General features: G+C 45.7%; 2 protein-coding genes across 3 annotated transcripts; one reads left to right on the top strand and one right to left on the bottom strand.

Moving 5' to 3' along the window:
* Nucleotides 1–877: 877 nt before the first annotated feature.
* LOC307232082 (transient receptor potential cation channel subfamily M member 1-like) lies at nt 878–9,899 on the top strand (the record flags this gene model as incomplete). The annotated part of the gene is given in 12 exon segments (XM_080002963.1): nt 878–949; nt 1,053–1,345; nt 1,783–2,011; nt 3,550–3,681; nt 3,765–3,965; nt 3,967–4,221; nt 5,035–5,227; nt 6,550–6,570; nt 6,660–6,804; nt 7,767–7,972; nt 8,318–8,450; nt 8,534–9,899. Coding segments are annotated over 12 exon segments (3,246 nt in total).
* A 117-nt stretch (nt 9,900–10,016) lies between these two features.
* On the bottom strand, nt 10,017–12,389 carry LOC307231487 (ras-related protein Rab-8B-like). Of its 2 annotated transcripts, XM_080002213.1 has the most exons (8): nt 12,227–12,389; nt 12,041–12,101; nt 11,874–11,934; nt 11,606–11,683; nt 11,294–11,383; nt 11,139–11,204; nt 10,994–11,044; nt 10,017–10,887 (listed from the first exon to the last, which is right to left on the bottom strand). In XM_080002213.1, exons 1-8 carry the CDS (start codon nt 12,348–12,350, stop codon nt 10,795–10,797), a joined length of 624 nt encoding a protein of 207 aa, XP_079858339.1. In that variant the 5' UTR covers nt 12,351–12,389; the 3' UTR covers nt 10,017–10,794. The 2 variants fall into 2 exon arrangements, with proteins under 2 accessions (XP_079858339.1, XP_079858340.1); XM_080002214.1 differs by lacking the exon at nt 11,606–11,683.
* Between the last annotated feature and the right edge of the window lie 4,065 nt (nt 12,390–16,454).

Raw genomic sequence — 16,454 nt, 5'->3', positions numbered from 1 at the left:
TCTTCATCCTCTTCGTCGTCTTCATCGTCTTTGCCGTCCTCATCATCTCCATCGTCGTCTTCGTCGTCTTCATCTTCTTCATCGTCTTCATCATCTTCATTGTCTTCGTCATCTTCATCCCCTTCGTCGTCTTCATCATCTTCATCATCTTCATCATCGTCTTTGTCGTCTTCATCGTCTTCATCATCTTCGCGGTCTTTGTCATCTTCTTTGTCATCTTCATCTTCTTCGTTGTGTTCGTCGTCTTCGTTGTGTTCGTCGTCTTCGTCGTCTTCATCTTCTTCATCGTCTTCATCATCTTCATTGTCTTCGTCATCTTCATCATCTTCATTGTCTTCGTCATCTTCATCCTCTTCATCGTCTTCATCGTCTTTGTCGTCCTCATCATCTCCATCGTCGTCTTCGTCATCTTCATCATAGTCTTCGTCAGCTTCATCGTCTTCATCATCTTCGCCGTCTTTGTCGTCTTCTTTGTCATCTCCATCTTCTTCATTGTCTTTGTCGTCCCCATCGTCTTCATCATCTTCGTCATCTTCGTCGTCTTCATCATCTTCATTGCATTCAAGCAAAGCACTCAATTAAATAGGTTCAAGTCTCTAAAATCTCAGAATTCCGTCAGAAACTGCAACAGGTATTTTCTTCGTTCTTCTTTTCTCCAAAGTTTTTCTTCCTCTGATCCGTGATGTATTTGTTGAGCCGATGTGGACATTTCTTGTTCTTTTTTGGGAACGTTCGTCCGTGTTGGCAGGTCACCGTCCACAACTATTTACGCCGCTTTAGCAAATCCACCTTCTTTCACCCGATCCTTTCACCTTTCATCCTTGTCGGGGAAGGTGGACCCCGCCACCGACAAGGGGAGCGCCGCGCAGAGGAACACATGTACAACAAGTTCTGTGCTGCTCTTATGAAGCAGGAAACGCAGGACCTCTTCAACCAAACGCTCGTGCAGGTTTTCACTGGAAACACGGCTCTGTCTCCGTCAATGTCTCTGATCGGACATTCTTCTCCTTCCTCCGACTCCGTCTTTACATATTATTCCTCCGCCCGATTAGGACGACGAACCGCGGCAGAAAGGCAAGAAGAAGGCCAAGAAGAAGAAGGAGGAGGAGGTGGAGATCGACGCCGACGACCCCGAGGTGTGCCGCTTCAAGTTCCCCTTCCACGAGCTGATGGTGTGGGCGGTGCTGATGAAGCGGCAGAAGATGGCGCTGTTCCTGTGGCAGCGCGGTGAGGAGGCCATGGCCAAGGCGCTGGTGGCCTGCAAGCTGTACAAGGCCATGGCCCACGAGTCGTCGGAGAGCGAGCTGGTGGACGACATCTCCCAGGACCTGGAGAACAACTCCAAGTGGGTGTCGATGACCCTGGAGGCGCCTGGAGCCTGATTCAATCAAAGAATATTTTAAAATGTTCAAGCGTAAAACTACTAAAAATTCCAGTGTTACTTCTCAACCCTCTTTATAAGGTTGTGTGAAAAGAATGATATTATTATATACTATTATATACCTTTATAATCTATGATACTTCTTATTTTCTAATATACTTGTGTACTTGCCATTAGTGCAACACTGTTTGAATAATATCTTGTTATGAACGATGCTGATTGTGTCCTCTTGGTTTTAAATTCTGCATTTTCTAAAGCAATCTGCATCTGAAGTGGCAGCAGCTCCTTCCTAAAGCCATCGGCGTTTTAAGTATTTTGCGAGGGAAGAAAGTTGGAGCTTTAAACATGCGGTGATAATAAAAGTACGCTGTGTGTATATATGTATTAATCGTATCTTCCAGAGAGTTCGGCCAGCTGGCGTACGAGCTGCTGGACCAGTCGTACAAGCACGACGAGCAGGTCGCCATGAAGCTGCTGACGTACGAGCTGGTGAACTGGAGCAACTCCACCTGCCTCAAACTGGCCGTGGCGGCCAAGCAGCGGGACTTCATCGCCCACACCTGCAGCCAGATGCTGCTGACCGACATGTGGATGGGCTGCCTGCGGATCGGGAAGAACCCCGGCCTCAAGGTGGCGCTCAGCTTAACACATTGATTTAAGCTGCAACTAACGGCCGTACTTCCCGTCCTGATTTCTGTCATTTATTTTTTTCAATGATGCATCTCTGCGAATAACTGTGTCATAAAATAATTGACTAAGTTACACAATCATGGTAAATTCTCATCAGAAATGAAATGAACACAAAAAGACATCTGGAAAATGCTCAATAGTTCAATTTCATTTGTAAGTTGTTTGTAGTACTTTTTTTCAGAATACATCACTTAACTGATTATTCAATTACTAAAATGGAGTACTTCTACTCAAGGGTGGCTAACGTTGAGCCACTCTACCATAAAGGCCTGATTGATGGAGTGCTGCTGAGATGCAGAGGACTGCCTGGCTCCCTGAGTGACCTTAGTTTAGTGACCTTAGTGACCCAAGTGACCCAAGTGACCTGAGTGACCCAAGTGACCCTAGTAACCCAAGTGACCTTAGTGACCCTAGTGACCCAAGTGACCTTAGTGACCCTAGTGACCCGAGTGACCCGAGTGACCTGAGTGACCTTAGTGACCTTAGTGACCTGAGTGACCCAAGTGACCTTAGTGACCTTAGTGACCTGAGTGACCCGAGTGACCCGAGTGACCTTAGTGACCTTAGTGACCTGAGTGACCTTAGTGACCTGAGTGACCTGAGTGACCCGAGTGACCTTAGTGACCTGAGTGACCTGAGTGACCCGAGTGACCTTAGTGACCTTAGTGACCTCAGTGACCGCTGGGTCCTCGGTCACCGAGGCTCTTCTGGTCCGGTCGCTCAGTTTGGCCGGACGACCGACTCTAGGAAGATTCCTGGTGGTTCCAAACTTCTTCCATTTCTCAATTATTGAGGCCGCTGTCCTGGGAACACTGAAGGTTTTTTAGAAATTGCAATTTGGAGTGTAAGGGAGCGCAGAGGGTTTTAATACTCATGGAGATGTTTTTGATTTTTAATAAATTTGCAAAAATGTCTAAAACCATGTTTTTACTTTGTCGTGATGGGTCTTTGAATGCAGATTAATGGGCAAAAATAACAATTTTTTCCATTTAAAATGACATCTACAACACAAAGTGTGCAAAGAGTGGAGGGGTCTGAATCCTGAATCCACTGTGTCCTGTAAGATGCAACACACACTACTACACACAGGATGTGTTCGCTGTTTAAAGATGGAGGACTAATGGGACTGATTTGAATTCTTTCTCTTCCAGGTCATTCTGGGAATTATTTTTCCTCCTTTCATTCTTCTGTTGGATTTCCGTCTTGGAGACGACGCGTCTTATCAGCCACCGAAAAAAGAAGAAGGAAAAGACAAAGATGACGACAACAAATCCAGCAAGGTCCGTCTGCCCCGTGACATTCATTTGAACCGGGTGTACTGTCTGTTCTGTCTGGTTCTGTCTGGTTCAGTCTGGTTTAATCCGGTTCCCTCTGGTTCCATCTGGTTCCGTCTGGTTCCGTCGGGTTCCATCTGGTTGGTCTGGTCGATCTGGTTCTGTGAACTAGAAGAATAGGATGACCCTTTCTCCTGTTTCCAGGAGCCCAACACGGACGCAAACTCTCGACGGGGCGATGAAGAGGAGGGCAGCGCCAAGGTCCGAAAGATCCCGATCGGGAAGAGGTTCTTTGAGTTCTACGACGCCCCGTTCACCAAGTTCTGGTTCAACACCGTAAGGTTCTGGTTTAATGAGTGGAACAGTAATAACTGACTTTACTGGTTAGTTGATGTGCTGGTCTTTCTTCCCGCTGGTAGATTTCCTATCTGGGATACTTGATGTTGTACAACTACATCATCCTGGTGAAGATGGAGCGATGGCCGTCCTTCCAGGAGTGGATCGTCATCGCCTACATCCTCACACTCGGCTCGGAGAAAGTGAGACAGGTACGGGCCGCGCGCCGGCACAGCCATCGCTTTCCTCCCTACCTCAGAGGCGTTGACTTTCCTCCGCTCCCTCCAGATTCTGATGTCGGAGCCCGGGAAGCTGAAGCAGAAGGTCAACGTGTGGCTGGAGGAGTACTGGAACATCACCGACCTGGTGGCCATCTCCACCTTCCTCCTGGGCCTGATGCTGCGGCTGCAGCACGAGCCCTACATGGGCTATGGCCGCGTCATCTACTGCATCGACATCATCTTCTGGTACATCCGGGTGCTGGACATCTTCGGGGTCAACAAGTACCTTGGACCCTACGTCATGATGATCGGGAAGATGGTGAGAGGATCTTCTCTTTCCCCGCAAAATTGTTCGTTGATCGTTTCAATTCCATCACTTCTCTGACAAAACTCCCACTCACACGGTGTCTTCCTCACACAGTGAAGACATTTAAACAGAGCCAAAACAGCACCATTGCGCCTCGACCTTCAATGCATTTTTTGATTCAGCGTGGCCCAATTACATTGTGGTGCATGAATGAATAAAGACAGAAATGTACTGGACAATCGACCTTACAGACATCATTTCCACCAGAAGACTAATTGAGAACTTGCCGTCGGTAAAGGAGGACAACCTTCTTTTGTGCCGTGGGGAAAGCTTCCCTCGGTTTGCAGAGTTCACATATGAACGGCAGATAATATTTCCAGGGTCATTTGAGGACAGTCAAGGAATTCAATCATATTCACAAGCTGGTGTGAGTGCGGCACATAGACGGATATTTCAGCTCAGCAGCTTTAAGTATTCCAACAGAATTGCCTCCGGGTCCAGATAGGTTTTTACACAGCTCCCCCTGGTGGACAAGTGGATCGTTACATGCTCATCCTCATGCAGTCGCCCTCCTGAAAACCAGTTTTGAAATGCGTTAAAGTAGCCTGACGTAGTGAAAAGCGAATGAGAGGCATCAGACACACGATGATACGCAAGAGAATGAGCGAAACCCTGCAGCCCAAACCCTGCAGCCTAAACCCTGCAGCCCAAACCCTGCAGCCTAAACCCTGAAGCCCAAACCCTGAAGCCCAAACCCTGAAGCCCAAACCCTGAAGCCCAAACCCTGAAGCCCAAACCCCGCGCATGTGTTGTGTTTCCCTCCAGATGATCGACATGATGTACTTTGTGGTGATCATGCTGGTGGTGCTGATGAGTTTCGGGGTGGCACGCCAGGCCATCCTGCACCCCGACGAGGAGCCCACATGGCGGCTGGCCCGGAACATCTTCTACATGCCCTACTGGATGATCTATGGGGAGGTTTTTGCGGACTCGATAGACCGTAAGACTAGAATTCATAGTAAGATTCTGTTTCCTCATCTGGGCAGATGATCAGTCCGACTGTGTGTCCGGTGCCGTGCTTCACAGCTGCTGATGACTTTTAACCGACCGTTTGACTCGATACGTTTAAACTCTTCGCGCGGCTTCTTCTTTTTTTCTGCCAAATGACTTTTTTGTTCTTAAAGATTAGAAAGATGTGTATAATTATCACATACTGATAATGATCATCTGCCACTTAGTTTTAACTAATCAGCTGTGATTCTTTTTTGTCATGGTGAAAGTAAGGAACCTGAAAGACTTTTGAAACATGTTTTATGAGAGGTTGTTTGTATTTATTAGGAAATAAGCCAGTATAGGATTTCATAAAATAAGAAAAATCCTACAGAGAGCCACTGTGTGTCAGGGCGCAAGTTTAGTGGCGATGGTTGGATAATGAATGACCTGCTTCTCCTCCTTTCCAGCTTCTCCAAGCTCCTCGTTTTCACTCCCCCTACAGACGTATTTTGTTCTTCACCGAATTTTGAGTCTCGCTCTCATCTCAATCCTCACTGATTTACCAGACGGCCTTGACCTCTGTAGGATCTGATTTGTGTCGTAGATCCAGACCCTGTGTGGAACCAACTATGCTTCATGTGGTGCCGTGCCATTGTTACGACGGCCCATTATTCCTAAACTCCAATAGTCCGAGAAATGTCCCTTTGGACCTGGACGAGACTCTAACCCGGACCCTGACCATCTATCACCCGTACCTAAACTTAACCACCTCTAACCTGACATATTTCGGACTTTCAGGGTTTCAGAACAGAGGGCCGTCTATGCAACTGAATTTGGATTGTGAGAACTGAATGAATTTTCAGTGTGGATCAAATACAGTTTCAAAGCAAATGAATTAAATTTCATAATATCACATCCAGTTTCCGGTTTATGGGAATTAAGTTCCAAACTAATAAACTCAATTTTAAATGATGTGATTCGGATTCAGTTTTTCAATGCTGTAATTCAAGTTGAGCAATCGAAACTCAAATATAAATGATTCAAGTTCAGTTTCTCCCCCGTCATTTACCTGCATCGGTGTGGACGTGGCCTCAGTTCGATTCACGTGTTCTGTCTGTGAATAAACTCCAAACACAAAACTCAGAAACAGAAACATGTCAACATGCGGGTTTTTCTGATATAACTTCTACAATCAACGAAAATGTTTTAGAATTAACAGACTACGTAAAAAAAGAAAAAAAAAATTTCATTCTTGACAGAAGCATAATTAAAAATTTTTGCTCAACTGCATATTAACGGCGTCCTTGTGTTTTTTCTGTTGCTGCTCTTTTCTGGAATGTCTTCAAGTATATGCGATGGAAATCAACCGTGAGTACCGACCCATCCACTACGGTGTTCCCAGCACCTGACCCAGTATCTGAACATGAATAATGCCCCACTTCCCCGTTTCCCCCCAGCTCCTTGTGGAGAGCATCTCTACGACGAGGACGGGAAGAAGCTGCCTCCGTGCATCCCCGGAGCCTGGCTCACTCCCGCCATCATGGCCTGTTACCTCCTGGTCGCCAACATCCTCCTGGTCAATTTGCTCATCGCTGTCTTCAAGTGAGTATTTATCTAAACATCTTGTAAATAACAATTTTTCCGCCGTGACATGATTGGTAAAATGAAAAATAAAACTAAAACGTTTAAAGGTGCAGTGTGGCGTCTAGTGGTGAGGTTGCAGATCACAACCAACTGAACACCCCTGACCATGGTGGTGCAACATGGCGGCCTCCCGTGGAAGAGACGGTGGCTGCAAAAGTCGCAAAAAACATGAAAGTCCCTCTCTAGAGCCTGTGCTTGGTTTGTCCGTTCTGGGCCACCGTAGAAACATGGCGATGCAAAATGGCAGCCTCCGTGAGGCGTACCCCTCCCTATGTAAATAAAAACAGCTCATTCTAAGGTCACGCCAACACCACAGTTCTTATTTTCATGGGAATATACACTAATTAAAACATACTCATCAATATTATATTCCATTCCTGCCAAGTCCGTCCCCTAAATTCTACACAGTGCACCTTCAAGTTGGGGTGGGACGATACATTTTACCGATGAAAACGATGACATTAAATATGTACTTCCGATGACTTTATTTATAGTGTCACTGTAACAAAAATTATTTTTTAAATTATTATTCACATTTTTTACCGAGTTGGTAAAATAACCAGAAGAGGCAGCACTTTCTGTGCTACACATCACAGAAAGACAGAAAAGATCCCCTGCAATAAATGATCATCTGAGATTTTTTCTTGACAATTGTGTTCCACACTCACAGACGTAGGGTCAGAATACACAAAAACATTACAAAATTAAAAGGTATCCAAAGAGAAATAGAAGATAATATATATTTAAAATAAATAACACTGAAGCTGCATGAATATATGACATACAACCTTTTCTCAGGTCATCTCCATGTTTTCATTACACTTTTATCTTTTTTTAATGTTGGCCATGACAGTGGTGCCAGGAAGTGTCTCCATCAGTTTTCACGCCTGCTAACAAACCCGCTTTGGTTTCTCTGCCAGCAACACCTTCTTCGAGGTGAAGTCCATCTCCAACCAGGTGTGGAAGTTCCAGCGCTACCAGCTGATCATGACCTTCCACGACCGCCCCATCCTTCCTCCTCCGCTCATCATCTTCAGCCACCTCTACATCCTCTTCAGCCGGACGTTCAAACGCTGCGCCAAGAAGAAGCTGGAGGGCGAGCTGGACGAGAAGGACCGCGGCCTCAGTGAGCGGGAAACACTCAAACACAACCCTCCACTGCTTCCCACACGCTTTAAACGAGTCATTAAAAACAAATTGTCTGATTAGAATAAGATTCGCTCTGGGATGTCAGTAGTTTTAAATATTTTTTTCAAATAAACACTTGGTGGGAATTTATTGCTCCGAACGATTTTTTGCCTAAAGAGTAACGGAACCCCAAAATCAAACCGTAGGGACTGCTGCGTCTACTGGTTGAACACAGTTGCTCAATCTGATTGTCTCAAATCGCCGACTACAGTGATGTCACTTGTCGTCTTCCCGGGTTTGGTTGCTGTTAAACGAACACGTCGGCTGGGTTTGTGTTCCACAGAGCTGAGGCTGAACCCGGAGGAGCTGAAGAATCTCTACGAGTTTGAAGAACAGTGCGTGGAGGAGTATTTCCGTGAGAAGGACGACGAGCAGCAGTCCTCCAGTGACGAGCGCATCAAGGTCACCTCCGAACGGTCGGTCCAGTTTAACATGATCGCACCAGAACCTTCATGCGTGGTAGTCATGTAGAACCTGACCTGGTGTTCCTCCTTGGCAGAGTGGAGAACATGTCCATGCGTCTGGAGGAGGTGAACGAGAGGGAGAACACCATGAAGGCGTCCCTGCAGACGGTGGACCTGCGCCTGGCTCAGCTGGAGGAGCTCCACGGCCGCATGGCGGTCGCCCTGGAGAAGCTCGCCGGCGTCGACCGCTCGGAGCTGACCCGCACGTACTCTCGGAACTCGTCCGTGTGCGACCCGTCTTCCCTGCTGCGGCAGGGCAGCATCAACAGCGTCGACGGCTACAGCCTCTACCGCTTCCACATGGACATGGAGGAGCACGCCAATCGGCAGCGGGAGGCCGAGGACGGGGGGCGCTCCGGCCTGGAGGTGCAGAGGAGCCTGCGACAGGCGTCCAGCGTCTCCGCCCTGAGCACCAAGGAGTACGGTCAGACGCTGGACGTGGGCGGAGCCGAACGGGTGCGACCAGGCTCCTGCGTGGACATTCTGATCTCTCCTGCATCTGAGCCCGGGAGCCTGGGAACCAGTATGGCCACCGGTTTGGCCACCTACGAGAAGGGTCCTGTGGCCAAACTGCGTCCGTTCGCGGCGATGGACAAACTGAAGATCTCATCGGCCTCTCCGAAGAGGGCAAAGTCACTGAGATACTGTCCTGCCGAAGGCCAGAAGACCTCCCCAATCACCAAGAGGAGAGCCATGAGCACGTTGAACATCAGCCCCAGCGGGTCCCAGATCCTGGAGCCCGAGAAACCAGGCAAGCCCCCAGAGAAGACCGAAACCCCCTACGCAGCCTCCCATTCCCCCAAGAGGACCAAGTCCCTGAGACACTGTCCCACAGAGGGGCAGAACACCTCCCCCATCACCAAGCGAAGAGCCATGAGCGCCATCATCTTCGACCCGGCGGCCAAAGGCCCCCGGGATCTGGGAGCCGCAGGGTCCGTGTCGCAGCCGCCGCAGGTCACCAGGAACCCAGACGAGCCACCGGACGACTCAGCGTGTGACGGGAACGTCGACGTCCTTGATTCAACGGTCCAAAGCATCTCCCAGAACCTGCACGTTCCCAACGCACTGCCGGGACCCGGCCACGTGGACGGACCTTCAGCACCAAACCCTCCAGAGGACGGCGTACCAGCAGAGGACGCGTCCCAGGACAGGACCGAGTATCTGACCGTGGCCGACGAGACCTTCCTGCCGTCTCAGCGCTCGCACAGCTGGAACTCTGGCGACAGGAAGTCAAGGTGCCCAGCGGCCGGCATGGAGCCGCCCAGAAGCTCCAGCAGCGAGGTGGACGTGGGCCCCTGCAGAGCGAGCAGCGAGGAAAAGGAAACGGAGGCAGAGAGGAGGAAAGATGAGCAGCGAGAGAAGGATGGAGTCCTGCAAGAAGTGAAGGATGGAAGCGAGTAGATGAGCAGAGCCGGAGAAAAGAGGAGGAAGAACTATAAGAGGAAATAAGAAAGACAAAATGGCAGCAGTAACAAAATCCAAGGTGAAACAGGGAGTGCTGATCAACAGAGTCAGAAAACATAACAACAAAAACTTTTATTTAACATTATCAACCGTACAGTTCAGTGTTATCACTTGATGTCAGAATAGAAACATTTGAATATTAACGCATTTTACGATTTCCCTACTTTCACCGCCACGTTTCTTCGTGTAACATAAAAATCCAACCGTTACATCTGTGCAGAACATCCCTTTGTGTGAACGTTGGAGATGTAAAACGGAACAGATGTATACAACCTAAAGTTCAAATAAAAATGAAAAAAGACCAAAGAGTTCAATATGTGAACAAATATTTTTCGATTCCAAAATACACGATCAACTACTTTCTAATCACAAACATGGAGCTGTCCCTTCCCTTTTTCACCATCACATTGACATTAATCCTGTATAATACACTTCCTGGTATTGGGAGAGCTTCCTCTCCCTGTTTTCCATGCATGACACATCCACAGACACATTTCCAGTGAAACTGAAGGTTAAATAGTAATACACCTAGACACGTATGAGGAAACTTTCATGACTCGTACAATCTCCTGGCCACTGAAAACAGCCAGAAAATCAGATCCCAAACAGATGGTTTTAGATTTCCACCTCACCGCCATCCCTCCAGCGGGTCTCCATGGAGACACGGTCCCAGTGCAGGACCAGCTCTTCACTGAGAGGAGATTTCCAGCCTCATCCGGTCCAAGATCCTTTCAACGGTTTGTTTCAAAACGGGATCTTAATCTCCATCTTCACCCAAACCCTGCGGTCCCCAGGTCGCTGTGGATTCTCCTGCTGCGGGGCCCCGGGCCCTCTAGAGGAGACTGCATTTAAAGAATTTAATCCTCTTTGACTTCTTCTCTGTGATTTTCAGCGCTCCGCCAACTCCTGTCGCGGTGCCCTCAGTCTGTAAGAGGAAAACAAGTATAAAGAGAGGAAATACCATAGTAAGCATGGTATTTAAAGTAAAACTCTGATTGTCATGTAGTTACTTTCCCTAAAACAGCCCTTACTGTTTTAGTGCTGAGGTTACGCATGATGTCTCTGCCCATGGTGTAGAAAGCCTACAGGGGATAGAAATAATTTAAAAAAATATATATTGGTCGTATATAATTTTGTAAATCTAGTAATGACGAAGAAAACAACGTTTAAATTTACCTCCTCTACATTTAAACTCGACTTTGCACTGGTTTCCAAAAACTTTACTCCATAATCAATCGCCAGCTGCGTCAGGGGGAGAAGGGAGAAGAAATGCCCAGTTGGTACAAATGGTTTCTAACCTGGTTGTCGGTCCCCACTTGGCGCCGACTCACCTTCTCTCCTCTGTCCTTGGACACCTGCCTCCTGTCTGTCATGTCGCATTTGTTGCCCAAGATCATCTTCTCCACGTCCGACGACGCATGCTGCGGAGAGAACGAGCGGACGGCCGTCAGATCACCCACACTCACAGAGGAATGGATTCACAACTCCCTCGTGGGTTTTAGAGAAGAGAGAATCAGAATCAGGTTATTTGACCGTTGCACAATCAGACCGATGAAAAACTTAACAATCCAAAAACCCCAAATCTACAGAATGTGATCTATATGCACAAGATAATGTCGGCTCGCAAAGTAATGACATCTCACCTCTTCAATATTTCTGATCCAGTTTTTGATGTTTTCGAAGGACTTCTCGTTGCAGATGTCGTAAACCAACATTATTCCCTGTAATTATTAAAGAGAGGAGCGGTGGTTCCCACAAGCAGCAAAGAAACATCGGTCTATACCGATGATGTGTGCGCGCGCTGCTTCTCTTGGACTTGCAAGGCCCTCTTCACAATGGGGATTAGGTCTCAAAGAGGTAAAATAAAACGAAAGCCAAGTGAAACCAATGAGATGGGGTGCAGTGTCTCACCATGGCCCCCCTGTAATAAGCTGTGGTGATGGTCCTGAACCTCTCCTGGCCCGCTGTGTCCCTGGAAGGGCATACAAGGACAAACGGAACAGACCACTTATCCTGATCATGGGAAGGACGTGTTTATGAATCTAAAATAAAAGCTGATATTATGATTTGACACTCACCAGATTTGGAGTTTAACCCTCTTTCCATTGAGCTCTATTGTTCTGATTTTGAAGTCTATGCCTGTGATTAAAACACACACACACCTGAGACATTGGGATGCAGTACAATATGCAAACAGACAGAGCATGACTCATCCGCCCGTGCGTCCTATAATAAAGAGTTTATTCTAAGCGTGGCGGACCCACCTATTGTTGAAATGAACGTGGTGTTGAACGCGTCTTCGCTGAACCGGAACAGCAGACATGTCTTCCCCACTCCGCTGTCGCCGATCAGCAGCAGTTTAAAAAGGTAATCGTACGTTTTCGCCATTTATAAACACAACGTGTCAGACGTTAATAACGCCTTGACGCACGGGGACCCCCCCCCCCCCACCAGCTGTCTGGTGCTGCCTCAAAGTCCTCTGGTCGAGATGGGAACTATGAGCTTTAACGCTCTGAAATGCCGTTACCGTCAGCTCCCAGGTCTACTTGCTTTGGACACAACATTTTTCCCACATGACGTTAATGAATGCAGATAGAACAACACACATTGTCATTTGAGTGACCTTTTAATTTAATTCATGGACTTGGATATAAATAAAGAGACACCGTTTTACACTATATCGTGAAATGCACTACATAACACGATACACCAGCTGTGTATTAACTTGAGATTATGTGGTGATTAGTTTACCTTCTGTCTGTTGTATTTAATATAATGTATAAAAAAGTTGTAACACATCAATTAGGCGATAACGCCATAAACAAACGTTGAACACGAGCAAGAAGGTAGAACATTCACAATTCCCATTTAGCTTGAACGCAGCATGACCAGAGGAGCCGAGCAGAGGAATGACGTCACTCTTAGAGGGTGTAGTTGTACCAAAAACCAGGATGTTTGAATAATTCCAATTTATTTTGGAAATAAGTGTTTTTTTGATTGTAATTCACACCAAGTGAAACATATCTATGTTTTTTTAAACCAAGTTATTACTTTCAGAAAACACTTTCCTGGCAGCAAAGAGGTTAGTTCACCTCCGAACCTCGCGCTAAACCAAAAGGAAAAACAATCCGCTTTATTAAAAATGACGTTTCAATATCATCCACCTCTGCAGCAGCGTCATCTTCAAAGAACAACAAATAAAAACGGAGCTGTTCGCTTCTGCAGCAGCACTTCCTGCTTTCCGCCGCACGGACCAATCACATGACCGCCGCACGGACCAATCACATGAGCGCAGGAAGCCTCACGCGGGGCCTGCTCGCCGCAGTGATCGATCGATCGATCGAACGTCTGATCAGCTGCTTGTGTGCGTCGATTTCAGGCGTCAATGTGTTTGAACGGTGTCCCTCCGGCTGGATTGTCAGGTCAACAGTTTAAATGTTTGAAGGAGGTGAATCATCTGTTTCCATCTGTGTATTGATAACACGATCAATGACAACATGACGTCATCATATTAGAACCTAAAAGTTAAGCTGCGGCTGTGATTGTTACTGTGACTCAGCTCTGGTCTCTGGCTGCTGTGCAGACTGATTTGGAAAGACAGTCGTTGCAGATATAAATATCTAGTAGATTTATTTATTGCATAATAAAGTACAGGATAGAAAGTAGGTAAAATATTTTAATTTATTTCATAATACAGGATAGATTTATTTATTGCACATTAATATGCACAGGATAGACAGTAGATATGTGTGCCTATATTTGCATATTAAAATAAAGGATACACAGTAGTTTGATATTTATTTATTGCATATTAAAATACAGGATACACAGTAGTTAGATATTTATTGCATATTAAAATACAGGATACACAGTCGATAGACTTGGACAAATTTGTTGGTAGAAAAGAAAGCCACAATTTTCTCCGAAACTTGAAACTCTCAAAAGTAATTGGCGTCCATCATTGTTTATTCCATATTTAATAGGAATCAGATTTTGCTTTTGATTCAACAGAATACTTTGCATAATAAAACAAATGAAAATGGCATGGACAAAAATGATGGGACCCTTAACCAAATATGTTGTTGCACAACCTTTAGAGGCAACCGCTGCAATCAGGTGATTTGTGCACCTGTCAACAGGTAGTTTGGCCCACTCTTCCTGAGCAAACTGCTCCAGCAGTCTCAGGTTTGAGGGGCGCCTTCTCCAGGCTGCATGTTTCAGCTCTTACCATAGGATTCGGATCAGGGCTCATAGAAGGCCACTTCAGAATAGTCCAGTGTTTTGTTCTTATCCGTTCTTGGTGCTTTTAGCTGAGTGTTTTGGGTCATCATCCTGTTGGAGGGCCCATGACCTGCGACTGAGACAGCTTTCTGACACTGTGCGGTACGTTTCGCTCCAGGATGCCTTGATAGTCTTGAGACTTCATTGTGCTCTGCACAGATTCAAGGCACCGCGTGCCAGACGCAACAAAGCTGTTCTTTTCTTTGAAAGCTTCATTTCCACCCCCCCCACCCGTGAACATAGAGCTGATGTGACTTGCCAAAAAGCTCCAGTTTTGACTCATCTGTCGAAAGGACAGTCTCCCAGAATCATTGTGGCTTGTCGATATGCATTTTAGTAAATTCCATTCTGGCTTTTTTATGTTTTTCTTTCAAAAGTGGAGTCCTCCTGGGTCTTCTTCCATGGAGCCCACTGTCACTCAAAAAGCGATGGATGGTGCGATCAGACACTGACGTACCTTGACCTTGGAGTTCAGCTTGTACCTCTTAGGAAGTTGTCCTTGGCTCTTTTTCTACCATTCGCACTATCCTTCTGTTCAACTCGGGTCAATTTTCCTCTTGTGGCCGTGTCCTCCCGTGGGAGGTTGGCTACAGTCCCTTAAACTTCTTAATAATATTTGCAGCTGTAGTCCCAGGAACATCAAGCTGCTTGGAGATGCTCTTATAGCCTTTACCTTTAACGTGTTTGTCTATCATTTTCTTTGTGATCTCCTCAGACAACTCCCTCCTTCGCTTTCTCTGATCCATGTTCAGTGTGGTGCACACGATGACACCAAACAGCGGAGTGACTACTTTTCTCCATTTAAATTGGCTGAATGACTGATTATAAGATTGAAGACATGTGTGATACCAATTTAAGAAAACAGTTCGTTTTAAAATATCACTATAATCCCATAATTGATCATCTTTTTTAATCTGTCCAGGTCTTTTAAGAATATAATTTATCTCTTTAGCAATAATTTGTTTTCAGTTTCTTTGCTTTACTCTGACATACAAGGAATGCAGGTATACTTTTAACTTTTCAGGAGAAATTAAGCATTGTTTCAATGAGCTGTAAGGGTACCAACAAATTTGTCAACGTCTGTATATTCATTTATTGCATATTAAATTACAGGATAGACAGTCGTAGATATATTTATTTATTGCATATTCAAATACAGAAGAGACAGTAATTAGATATATTTATTTATTTCACATTAAAATACAGAATAGACAGATTGATTGGGCAAAATAAATAGAAGAGAAATTGAAACCAATCAAAATCTTTTAATTCCAGATACTGTACAATCAGCCTTAAAAAAAGCTTAAGACTGAAAAATATAAAATAATAATAAACAAAAATAAGAAAAATTTAAATTGCCAAAAAATACAAAAAAGAAATAATGAAATGAACAGAATTGATGGGAATATGAAGTATAAATGATCGCTATGTACTTACTAAGCTGTTCGATTCCACCGTATCAGTTTCAGGTGATAAAAGCCTCTAACTTGGGTTTTTGTTTTGTCTTCTAGTTGACCAGAGACTTTCTCCGTCCTTCGCTGGATCAAGGGAGGAACCAGCACACGAAGAGACTCGTCCAGAGCCCAACTCCTACTTCATGGACGTCAAGTGTCCAGGTACAGCTCCACCCTCCTGGATGTTCACACTTTGATGGATGAAGTTTTTTTTATCTTAGTTTGTCAAAACAGAGAAATGTGCTGGAGGCAGGATGGTAGACGTTAAATTCTGTTAGCACTCAGAACGTAGGAAGGTGGATGGTGGATATATAAATAACAGATACTTTTTATCATCCTCGGAGGAAAATTGCAGCGTCTCAACAGCTCACATCAAAACAGTAGTATTACAATAAAAATATAAAAAAGGAAATGGCAATATGGAAAAAATACAATAAACAGTTAACTGTATAGATAAACAAATAACATATAGAACTGAAAAACAATAAAAAAATAAAAATAAACGTCCGGTCTTATATAAAATATAAGCAGTGAAGCAGAAAGGAGAACTTACGATAGAAATGGCGATGAAGCATAAAGCCGACATTGAATAGAATCCTCCTCAAACAGCCGCTGGTCCAACCCTCTTCAACGCCTGCGGAGGCTTGATGATGATGGAGCCTCTTCCTGAAACACTGTTTCCAGGCTGCTACCAGATCACCACCATGTTCAGCCCCGCGCAGGCGGTGGTGCCGTGCGTGGGCTGCTCCACGGTGCT

The sequence above is a fragment of the Zeus faber genome, assembly GCF_960531495.2.
Source record: "Zeus faber genome assembly, chromosome: 6".
NCBI lineage: Eukaryota > Metazoa > Chordata > Actinopteri > Zeiformes > Zeidae > Zeus > Zeus faber.
This window is presented reverse-complemented; position numbering and strand designations above follow the sequence as displayed.